The 12,388-nt window shown below is 34.1% G+C and overlaps 1 protein-coding gene across 1 annotated transcript in view; it reads left to right on the top strand.

Annotated features, from left to right (window-relative positions):
* Positions 1-12,388, top strand: part of DDX4 (DEAD-box helicase 4) — a 73,715-nt gene that overhangs the window by 44,769 nt on the left and 16,558 nt on the right. The window contains exons 7-16 of the mRNA XM_014860354.3: positions 165-266; positions 1,220-1,300; positions 2,634-2,681; positions 4,396-4,443; positions 4,548-4,595; positions 4,831-4,973; positions 5,598-5,750; positions 7,219-7,373; positions 10,368-10,497; positions 11,879-12,045. Coding sequence (XP_014715840.1) covers positions 165-266; positions 1,220-1,300; positions 2,634-2,681; positions 4,396-4,443; positions 4,548-4,595; positions 4,831-4,973; positions 5,598-5,750; positions 7,219-7,373; positions 10,368-10,497; positions 11,879-12,045 — 1,075 coding nt within the window. The remainder of the gene's footprint in view (positions 1-164; positions 267-1,219; positions 1,301-2,633; positions 2,682-4,395; positions 4,444-4,547; positions 4,596-4,830; positions 4,974-5,597; positions 5,751-7,218; positions 7,374-10,367; positions 10,498-11,878; positions 12,046-12,388) is intronic.

The following is a 12,388-nucleotide window of genomic DNA, read 5'->3' as shown; positions in this document are numbered from 1 at the left end:
GGTCAAATATGACATTTCTTTTTAGTAACTATCCATTAATGCCCTAAAATACTTATGTAAAGTCGTTGAATTATGGAAGGCTTCAATTAATTTGGCCACCATGTCCACAAGATTTCTTTGTTGTTGTTTTGTGTTGTTCTTGTGTGTATGTTTTGATATTGTAGGCTATCAAGATGGAAATGATTCAGAAGCTCCAGGGGCATCCAGAAGAGGTGGAAGAGGTAGTTTCCGAGGTTGCCGTGGAGGATTTGGTCTAGGAAGTCCAAGTTAGTAGTGGATTCCAAATGGTGTGCTTCATCTGTTAAGAAGGAAATGATAAAAAAAAATTATACCTATCACATAAGGTTGTTATAAGGATTGTATGAGAATAGTTTAGCACAGTGGCTGATACATAATCACCTGCATCGTATATAATATTTTTTAGACATACATATAATTGCATACTGGTTAAGTTGAAATGTATGAATCCTTTTAGAAGTTTGTGTGACTCAGTTCTTTTATGTTAAATACTATCAAGTGTTTTAGAGCCTTGATAATAATGGCTGACCTTATAAATAGCTGGCCTTCTCTGTGGCTCAACTGCCCAACCCCACAATGTGGCTTTCTACCTTAAATTCTTCCAGCCATCATTCCTTGGAGTTAAGGTATTGTCTTTAGAAGTCACTGTTGGATTGCATGTGTCTTTTAACAGAGGAGGACAGATTAGTGGCTTTGGGAGCTAAAAGATAAAGTTGTAATAATGATTTAATAGATGTATAGAAGATTAGTGAATTGTCACTTTTATAGAAGTGTAGGGATCTGGAGGGTTGGTGTGCAGGACTGCTAAGGTTTGATTTGGCAACAGTGGGAGCAAGGCATGCTATTCTGGACAATAAGCAGTGAGATGATGCAATGTGAAATTTATGGGGCAGTAATGGTGCTACTTTTCAGAGGTGATTTAACTTTTGCTTATATCATATTTTGGCATAACATTGGCCCTAACTTCTTTTACAAAATAATTTTAATACAATAAAATTGTGAGGGAGTAACTTGTAATTGAAGGAAATAATTTGTGGAGAAAGCCTTTTTGTGATGCTTAGAAAAATACTGTGATTCCTGTTAAAGTATTTTACCCCACATCTTTTAACTTCTGGCACCATAACTTGATTTTTTTCTCTTAATTGCATGATTTAAAAACTTTTTAAAACTAACAGCCTCATTTTATTATCTACAAATCTAGATAGCAAATATGAACAAGATGAGGGGACACAGCGCACTGGTGGGCTCTTTGGTTCTAGAAGACCAGCATTAAGTGGTGCAGGTGAGAAGTAAAACTTTATTACTGAATATTAATCATTCATACATGCTTTTGTCTCTAGGATTAGTTAACCTAATATGTATGTTTAAGTGTACTAGGTTGGCTTATGATTTTCTTTGTTTTTTAGATCTATAGGCAAGAATAAATGGACATTTTTGCCTCTCTTATAAAATTTGTACACTGTGGATTATTTCTTCCCCTTTAGCTACCAGTTAATTTGAGATATAAATTATAATTTTGTGTGTGTGAGGAAAGATTGGCCCTGAGCTAACATCCGTTGCCAATCTTCCTCTTTTTGCTTGAGGAAGATGGTCCCTGAGCTAACTTCTGTGCCAGTCTTCCTCTATTTTGTATATGGGATGCCACCACAGCGTGGCTTGATGAATGGTGCGTAGGTCCATGCCCAGGATCTGAACCTTTGAACCCCAGGCCACCAAACTAGAGCATGCGAACTTAACCCCTACATCACTGGGCCATCCCCATAAATTATACTCTTAATTGGAGGAAGGAAAATGAAGTTTGCATTGATTTCAAAGAAAGCATTCTGACTTAGGGAACTTGGAAAAAAAAAACATAATTGTTGGTGAAAAATACTCAAATGTGGATATACCGTGGTATATCCAGACAATGAAGTATTATTCAATACTAAAAAGAAATAAGCTATCAAGCTATGAAAAAGTATGGAGGAACTTTAAATGAATATTACGAAGTGACAGAAGCCAATCTGAAAAGGCTACATACTGTATGATTCCAACTATATGACATTCTAGAAAAGGAAGAACTGTGGAGACAGTAAAAAGATCAGTGATTTCCAGGAGTTAGAGGGGAGGGATGAATAGGTGGAGCATGGAGAATTTTTAGGGTGGTGAAATTACTTTGTATAATACTACGATGATGGATACATGTCATTGTACTTTTGTCCAAACACATAGAATGTGAAGCACCATGAGTGAACTGTAATGTAAACTATGGACTTTGAGTGATAATGATGTGTCATTGTAGTCTCATCATTGGTAACAAATGTAGCTCTCTGGTGGGGGATGTTGATAACGGAGGAGGCTATGCAGGTGTGGAGACAGAAGGTTTATGGGAAAATCTCTGTGCCTTCCTCTTAATTTTGCTGTGAATCTAAAACTGCTCTAAAAAAAGAAGTCTTTAAACAAAATGTTCAAATGAGAAAAAGGTTTAAGTTAAATGTATAATTAAGAGATGGATGGATGAGGGGATTAGGAATCCTGAGTAATTACTCAGTGTTTGAAGAGAAATAGCTATGTGGTTTATGTGCTTGAGGAGGAGCTGTGTTTTCTCTAAATATTCTGCAAACAATACCTTACAGGTAATGGTGACACTTATCAAAGCAGAAGTTGCAGTGGAAGTGGACGAGGTGAGTTCTTATTTGGTTTACCTATAAGCGGTTAAAATTATTGTAATCCAAGTTTAACTGTTATTGCTTTGAGGAGTATATGCTTTGAGGAGTATTCACTTTGAGGAGTATACATTTGCACAGCCTGTTTTGGAGAGTTATTTAATACTCTCTAATCCAGCAATTCCATTATAGAAATTATATATTGTAGAGATGTATTTGCTCAACACGTATACAGGGGTGTTCCCTGAAGCTTCATTTATAGTAAGTAAGAACTAGAAATCACCTAAAATTCATCAGTAAATAATGGTTAAATAAATAATATAACCATAAAGTGGGATATTGTGCAAATATTAAAGATTGAGATACATCTGTATCTACAAATCCTTATTAAAACAATGTTTTTTAAATCGTGAGATAGTTATTTGGCTTGGTATGGGAATAAAGTTCAGTATATATAATTTTGTACTATGAAAATTTTTTTCAGACTTAGAAATACTTAAATGTCATATAAAAGTTGAAATGCTTTCCAGACTAGTAAAACAATAAAGCTTGTTTGATGTCACCGAAAAATTCTCAGTGATCATTAGTCTGATAACTTTCAAAGTGACAACTACCTTGAACTGCCTTCCACCTCATTTTTGGAATCTTCATTACAGAAAGAGATTATTAATTGCTACTCAAACCATATCTTCTACAAATGCTTGTATCTTGTTTGAAAGAGGATTTCAAGACCTGTGGGCATACAGGACAAGAAAATTAAAGAGCTCACCTATAAATATGTTATATCTAGTTAGCTTTTCAAATCTAATGCAGTCCTTATTCTGTTTTGTGATAGTAACTGAAAGTGGTACAATAGATGACTGGTTGTCTGTAAATCAGAAAGGTAGTGTATAGGAAAGAGTTAACATAACAGGCCTGACTGCTATTGTTTGAAAGCCCTGCTTACAAGGTTGGCCCTTGCCTGGCATCTAGGAACTTAGATTTCGGGAGGGCTCTCACCACCCTAACTGGTTAAGAGTGACTCACTATGCCCAAACTGTTTGTATAACAATGTGGTTTATGCTGCATACTTGCTTTTTTTCCGGGAGTCTGGAATTTTGGTATGTGTCAGGCATAAAGTGCCTCATTATCAGCTCCTCATAAAAACCCTGCGTACTGAGTCTCTAATGAGCTTCTCTGATAGGCAACATTTCCAGTGTGTTGTTAGAACTCATTGCTGGGGGAGTTAAGCATCAGTGGGACATCAGTGCAAGAGAAAATTATGCCTGGTTTTCTCTGGACTTTAACTAATGCACCTTTTCTCTTTTCTGATTTTGCTCCCTGTCCTTTCGCTGTAATAAGTCATAGCCATGAATATGACTACTATATTCTGTCTTAGCAAATCATTGAACCTGTGAGTGGTAGTAGGAATAGTCCAACACACATGGCTTTTTCGTTTCTTTTAGAAAATACATTGCTTTGCTGAGGAAAACAGGAATTAGGAAAGAGAGCTTAAACAAAAAAATACTATATACCAGGGTCATCTGCAAAACCTCAGCATTTTGAATACTAAGGAAACTTCAAACGTTCAGGATGCCATTTATCTTAATTGTCTCAAGTATTATTTGTACGAAGAGACTTTAAAGATGTCTGTCTATGTTTAGAACTTGTTCTCTTTGAAGACAAGCAATGAAAATAAAGATATGCACAGCCTTGTATCTTGACTGATTGTCCCTATGGATTTCTTTAATAGGTGGTTACAAAGGTTTAAATGAAGAAGTAATAACAGACTCTGGAAAGAGTAAGTTTTACTTTAGATAAGGTAGTTAATTTTTTATAGTGAGTTCTTTCGCCTTTTGATTTTTAAAAACATTTATCTTTTTTTGGGGTTTGATTCCCTTTAAGATACTTGGAAGTCAGAAGCTGAAGGAGGAGAAGGTGGTGACGTTCAAGGTATATTAATTTTTGTGTGATCCACGTGAATGTTTATTGCATTTTAGTAAAAATGCCAAATAATTTAAAAGTAAAGTTAACTTTTTTATTTGAAATGGAAACTTTAATCATAAACATTGTGAAGTTCCATGGTATTTAAAATGTGATTTTGTCAGTTTTTATGTTTTTCTTCTTATTTTTCTTTATTTCTTCTAATTCTTGTAGTGTAAATTCTGTTTTTTATTTAAACTTCAAGGCCCAAAAGTGACCTACATACCACCTCCCCCACCTGAGGATGAGGACTCCATCTTTGCACATTATCAGACAGGCATAAACTTTGACAAATATGATAATATTCTTGTAGAAGTATCTGGACATGATGCCCCACCAGCAATTCTGGTAAGTTTAATAATTATTTCTGTATTGACTATGTAGCAGACTTTAGTTTTAAAATATATGGTACATTTCTGTAAGTTGATAAGAATATAAAAATTCCATCTTTAGTATCAAATATCTTAGGTTGGAAATTTCGAACTGTGTCTACCATCAACAATAGAATTATAATGTCAAAAGGGAGGGTACTATCTTTCGTCCCCACCTCCACAAACCAAGAAGAGAGCTTTATTTAAATTTATTAAAAAGAATACTTTTCCTAGAGAGTCAAGATTTCTGCTTTCTAAGGATGTGAGAAAGTGTGTCTTAGGGGAGTGATTTTCTAAGGAATAGGAGAGCCCCCAGTCCCCTGTTGGTAATCAGCTGTTCTTACTGGTCAGTTATTTATCTCTCACAGGTTTTGAGGGGGCAGAAAAAACATTTGTAGAAACACTGTCCGTAGGAAATACTCCTTAATTCTATCAAGTAATGATATATAGGTTCTGGATATTACTTTTGAGTGGGGATATATTGGTAAAACAGCATTATATATAAAGTGTAATTAACAAAAACTTGAAACTAATTCAAATGGAATATATTTATGGAATGATCTGCATATGATATGGAATTTAATTCCCTTTTTTTTGTTAGACTTTTGAAGAAGCTAATCTGTGTCAGACACTGAATAACAACATTGCTAAAGCTGGTTATACTAAGCTTACTCCTGTGCAAAAATACAGTATTCCTATTATACTAGCAGGACGAGATTTGATGGCTTGTGCTCAAACAGGATCTGGAAAGACTGTAAGTCATTTTCCCGTATGTATTCTGTCCCAAACGCAGACTGTTAAGTGTTTTGAACTTTGCTTCTTCCCAGGTTGGTTGAATCTCTTTTGTTAGATAGAAAAGTTTGTAAATGATTTCAGTGAATGTGATGAATATTCATGTTTTTGCTTCTGTTTTCTGATTTTACTGGGATTTGTATACTTCTGAAGAAAGAATTTTAAACTGTTTCTAGAGTAGTGTTGCAGTTCATAGATGTTTAATCTAAGTATGTGTGTTTAACTTCTTCTGGAACATGGTAGTATTTAAAACAAAATGATTGAGGATCAAAGCACCAGAGGTTATAAAACACAGAGAAAGAGAGAAAAAAATTCATGTAATATAGCTGATAATCACAGTTTTGGAGTCAGGCAGTGAGAAATAGCTATATGCACTGTATGTGGTCCTTACTATCAAATGACTTCAGGTTATTTTAATTCTAAAGAACTCTGATGAAACCAGGTTGGTCCTAGGACTACTCTCTGGAATTTGTCTGTTAAATAGAGTTCCATGAGATAAACCTTAAAGACGATCATTTCCAGGATCATAGAGTCTTGGTTCATACTATTTTAGTCTTAATCAGCCTCCATAGTAGAGTAGAAGGGGCAGTAGGTATAATACTGCAGCTGATGTGTGACTTAAACGTGGTTTTGGAGGTAGATTTTAGTGTCTTATTCAATGAGAAGAGTATAGCAGAAAATTTCTCTTGACAGATGTAACTTCAATAAGGGTGATATGTTTAGTAATCCAAATTAATGATTTCCCAATTTTTACTCTGCTTGTGGGCCACTTCTGTCATGCATTTTATTACTACTCCAGAAGCACTCACTTAGAATAACTGCTGAGTGCAGTGATTTCTATCAAGTTATATCTACATTCTTCTCTATAAATAAGTAGTGTTGTTGATTTATTTAGAATCCATGGGTATGTTGTTTTTTTTTAAAAGAACTGAAAAAAAAGGGACTGCCCCCATGGTGTAGTGGTAAGTTTGGTGCACTGTGCTTGGGCATCCTAGGTTCACAGGTTTGAATCCCAGGCATGGAGCTACACACTGCTTATCAAGCCATGCTGTGGCAGCATCTCACATAGAAAATAGAGGAAGAGTGGCACAGATGTTAGCTCAGGGCTCATCTCCCTCAAGCAGAAAAAAAAGAGGAAGATTGGCAACAGATGTTAGCTCAGGGTGAATCTTCCTTACCATAAAAAGAAAAAAGAACTAAAAAATATTTTGAAAGAGTAGATTAACTTTATCAAACATTTTGTGGTAGCTATGAGTATAAAGACCTAGATATTAAAAACTCATTGAAATAAAAATTGTTTTCCTTTCTTATCTTAAATTTACCAGCAAGATGGAAGAAGAATCTAAAGACTATAAAGGACATGAGGAATAGGTTTCCATAGGGAAGGATGATGCAGTATAAATTTGTAAATTATGCAATTTAACTTCTAGGCAGCTTTTCTTCTGCCAATTTTGGCTCATATGATGCGTGATGGAATAACTGCCAGTCGTTTTAAAGAGCTGCAGGAGCCAGAGTGTATTATTGTAGCACCAACTCGAGAATTGATCAATCAGATCTATTTGGAAGCCAGAAAATTTTCTTTTGGGTGAGTACATCTGGAATGGCACTTGCGAACAAGTTTTTCTTTAGAGTTTTTTCTCACTTCGTTTGGGAAGAACTCAGTAATAAGGTACTCATGTAATTAATGTTACTTGATTGAAGTGTACTTTTTCATAATCTTGTTTATGGAATCCATGTTTTTTATTTTTAAAAAGAAACATGCTTATTAAAAATTAGATGATAGCAGAAGTAGAAAGATAAGACAATAGTGAACATATTAGTGTATTTTCTGGCAGTTTTCAATGCGTATTTAAAATATTAACTTAGGGTGTTCCTGATAATTTTCTGTTCTTTTACACATAACTTCCATAGTATGGAAAACTGCTTATTTCATTATCATGCCTAATTTTTAATGACTTTAAAAGATTGTTCATGTGTATATATTTTATTTCCTATTTTGGGGCATTTAGGTTGTTTCTAATTTGGGGATACTATAAATAAAACTGTAATGAACAGCCTGCTGTATAAAACTTTTTTATTTTTATGTTTTAAGTATTTCCTCAGAGTAGATTTTTATAAATTTAATGTTGAAAGGTATAAACTTATTTTAAAGCAGCAGTATGTGAGAATGCCAGTTTCACTATACATTTTGGTATTTATATTTAGTATTAGTTATCTATTGCTGCTTAACAAATTACTCTAAAACCTAGTTGCTCAAAACTATAAATATTATCTCAGTTCCTGAGGGTTAGGAATTGGAGAACAATTTAGCTGGGTGCCTTCTGGCTTAGGGTGTCTTATGAGTTGGCACACAAGATGTCTGCCAGGATTGCAGTCATCTGAAAGCTTGACCGGACTTGTCCATGAGGATGCTTGGTTGTCCTTAGCAATGGCAGCTGTCTTCCCTTAGATTGAGTGGTCAATGAGAAAAGAGCAAGGAGGAGGCTGCAATGGCGCATGTATAAAATAGTCTCAGTCACTTTTGCCATATTCTGTTCATCGCTAAACAAGTCACTAAGTCTAGCCCATACTCAGGACTAGCTATGTAATTTGCTGGAACTAGTACAAAATGAAAATGCAGGGTCCTTTGTTTAAAAATTCTTGCAAATTTTAAGACAGCAAGTCGAGCATTAAATCAAGCTCGGGTCTCCTCTAAGCTTGGGGCTATGTGTGACTGTGCAGGTTGCACACCTGTGAAGCCAGCCTTGCACACACTTAAGAAGGAAGGGAGTTAGGATCCATATTTGAAGGAAGGAAGGAATATTGAAGAATTTGTGTACATATTTTAAAACCACCACAGTGATCTTCATTTTTTTGTTTCTTTGATGATTAAGAAGTTTAACTACTTTTTTCCTTTGTGAATTATCTGTTTGTTATTTACCAGTTTCTCTATTGGAATCTCAGTATTTTTCTTTACAACTTTTTTAGACCTTTCTATGTAGAAACTGTTAACCTTTATTTTGTATAAATCAGCTTATTTAAAATGAGAGGAAAAAACTAAAATTCTTAAAATCTCTTTAATGTCAAGCTGGATAGATCTTTTGGAAAAAGTAGATGTATATTGCTTATACTAGTGTTTATTTCTGGCTAATCTGCATGTATTATGTTGCTCTTCAGGCTTTTAAATCAAGTAAAAGATAATAGTTTTCTTTTTTAAAGATGAAAATGTGCATGGTAATTTCAGGTAATATGTGTGCACAAAATAAATATTTGTATGTGGATATTTGTTGCAACATTGTGGCAAAAGACTGAAAAATATCTAAATGTCATTTGAGGACTTGTTAAATTATGGTACATTTAGAATAATAATGGTAATAAGTAAGTTATTGAATACTTAGCATGTGCTAAGTTAGGTATTTTATGTATGTTAACTCTTTAGTCCTTACAATAGTGAAAAACAAACACTCCATTTAAAGCAATGAGTTTATTTAATAAAACATAAAATTTTCCCGTACTCTTGATCCCCAGTACTTTGATTCTCCTCTTCAGAGTTATCTGCTAATAGCAGTTTCATATGAATTATTATAGAAATAGCTGATGCACATGTATGCACTTTAATCCTCCTGTTGACAAATGATGAAGTACTAAGCTGTTGTCACCCTATTTTTTAAATGTTTTTTGGAGGTAATGCTTAATCTAGAACTGTACCCCTTTCTTTTTATGAATGCACAGTATTCTTTTGTATGAGTGGACTAAAATTTTAAGTCCTCTATTGTTAGACACTTGTTTTTCAGTCTTTTGATGCTAAAAATAATGTTGGCAATGAATATTATTGTACAGTCATCTTTGCCTGTTTGTGGGGACATATTTGAATGCTAAATTCTTAGATGCGAATTTATTGGGGAAAAGATAAGTTTTTAAATTTTAATAGAGACTAAAATTGTGAAAGGGATTTCTCAGTTTACCCTCATGAGTGCCAATTTCCCTGCACCCTAACATGATATGATCACACTTGAGAAAAAACAGTGTCAGTCTTCACTTGTTTTTCTTTTTAAAGTAGCGTTGAACTTAAAAAAATGTTTAAAAGTCATTTGTATTTTTTATGAACCATTTGTTCATGTTTTGGGCCTATTTTTGTGTGGATGGTGTTTACATTGTTTCTGAAGATCCTTTTATCAGTTAGATTTGCAAAATATTTTTTTTCCCTACCGTTTTTCAACTTCTTCCTGGGATGAATTTAATTTTTTTTTTCCAGATAGTTGAATGTATCAGTTTCTTACGGATTTCGTTTTATATCTTTTTTTTTTTTTAAAGATTTTATTTTTCCTTTTTCTCCCCAAAACCCTCTGGTACATAGTTGTCTGTTCTTAGCTGTGGGTCCTTCTAGTTGTGGCATGTGGGATGCCACCTCAGCATGGCTTGATGAGCGGTGCCATGTCTGTGCCCAGGATTCAAACCGGCGAAACCCTGGGCCGCCCAGGCAGAGCATGCAAACTTAACCACTCGGCCACGGGGCTGGCCCCTCGTTTTATGTCTTGTTAGAAAGAAATGTCTAATTTTCAAATAACTAGAAAATGACATTTATTTTTCTTGTCAATAGGACTTGTGTAAGAGCTGTTGTTATATATGGGGGAACCCAGTTGGGGCATTCAATTCGACAAATAGTACAAGGCTGTAATATATTGTGTGCTACTCCTGGGAGACTGATGGATATCATAAGTAAAGAAAAGGTAGGCCCTAGAGGGATAACAAAGTTGTGGGATTGATTAATTTTTTTGTATGGAAATTGGAAAGAATGGTTCAGAGATAGATACATTTGTTAGAGCACCATTTATATATTAGGCCCTCATCAGATTCTTTTATGATTTTTCATATAATTCTTAAAATAATCCAAACAGGAAGTAAATAGTATTTTCCATTTTATAATGGGAAACAAACTAAGTGAGATTATGTACTTTACTTAAAAATCCCTCAGTTAACTCTAGTAAGTAGTGGAGCTAGGGTTAGAATGTGGTTCTGATTCCAGAATCCATATCCTATACCCCACTACACTAGGAGAAAAATGCTGTAAGTGCTTTTAGCTAGTTTAGTGTATGTCTTAATGAAATATTTTTTCCCTGAAAGAAAGCCTTTGTGGTATGAGTAATCTCGTATCCTGTTTTAGCATGGGAGTGATATTAGCCAGGGTTGTTAATTTTCTAAGTCTTTAAAAAGAGGTTTTAGGACTATGTACTTACTTTAGGTATTCGCATACCACATTATTATGTCTCTAAATCATTATTTAAACTCACTTTCGTGAACCTGATTTGCTTTTTTAGGCTCTTCTCTAAAGGGGTTCCTCAAAACATGTTCTTTCTGCATAAAGGCACTTTTCTTAGGATACTTGTTAATAGTATCCAGAGAAATCCACCTTGATTTCTCACTAACCATCTTCCATGGTGGTACTAAAGTCACTTGTTTCCTTTTTCAAATGTGTGCTTATATTTATAGAAATAAGTGTTCATGCATAGGTAAGAGAAGTTTCCTAGTTATTCCTGAGTGATTAGAGAATGGAGAATTTATTAAGGATTTAAAGAAGTTAGAAATAAATTTACCCGTTATAAGACTTTGAATATGTCATGCTGATAGGAAGTTTTATTTCTTACATTAAAGAATCTGACTTTACCAGTTAACAGTCTAGATCGGCCTTGTTCAATACAGTAGTCACTAGCCACATGTGGCTATTTAAATTTAAAAATGATAAATTAAAAATGCGTTTCTTCAGGCACAGTAGCCAAGTTTCAAGTGCATAATAGCTATATGTCACTAGTGGCTAAGGTATTAGACAGTGAAGAAATAGAATTTTTAAGTAATTGCAGATCTATCGTGTAGTATTGATCTAGATGTCTTGGTTTCTTTTAGTCTTATAAAATGCTTTATAACAGAAAATTGAGAACTGAAATGAGCAGCAGTAGTATTATCTAAGCATAACAATTTTCATCATTTTATACATTGATTTCTAATCTTCATCGTTAAGAATATATTAACAGTTGGAATTGTAGACAATATTTTAGTTTAATATATTAACTAGAATGCATTTTCTGCTCTAACCCTTGAAAAATACCGTTTAAGATTGGTCTCAGACAAGTCAAGTATTTAGTTTTGGATGAAGCTGATCGCATGCTGGATATGGGTTTTGGACCAGAAATGAAGAAATTAATTTCCTGCCCAGGAATGCCATCAAAGGAACAGCGTCAAACCCTTATGTTTAGTGCAACTTTTCCAGAAGAAATTCAAAAGTAAATTTTTTTTCTTCTTTAAAGTAATTGTTATGTACATGAATGCTTTTGTGGAAGGAGAAGCAATGTGAATATCCTATTTTTGAGAGCTTTTTTTTTTTTTAACTTAAGATTTTAACACAGGTAGTTCGAAAAGTAGATGTATTCCTAAAAAGTTTACCATATTTTTCATTTTCTTACCTTTATTCCTGCCTTTGCATTACTATCACATTTTATTAAAATGTGTATGTGTATGGGTCTTACAGCGCAGCACTTAGCTGTAAGCACTTAGCTAGGCTTTAATAAGTGCTTGCTATATGAAGTTATTTTTATAATTGTGCCTTCCCTTCAAACCAAAATTATA

This window comes from Equus asinus, chromosome 10 (assembly GCF_041296235.1).
Source record: "Equus asinus isolate D_3611 breed Donkey chromosome 10, EquAss-T2T_v2, whole genome shotgun sequence".
NCBI lineage: Eukaryota > Metazoa > Chordata > Mammalia > Perissodactyla > Equidae > Equus > Equus asinus.
This window is presented reverse-complemented; position numbering and strand designations above follow the sequence as displayed.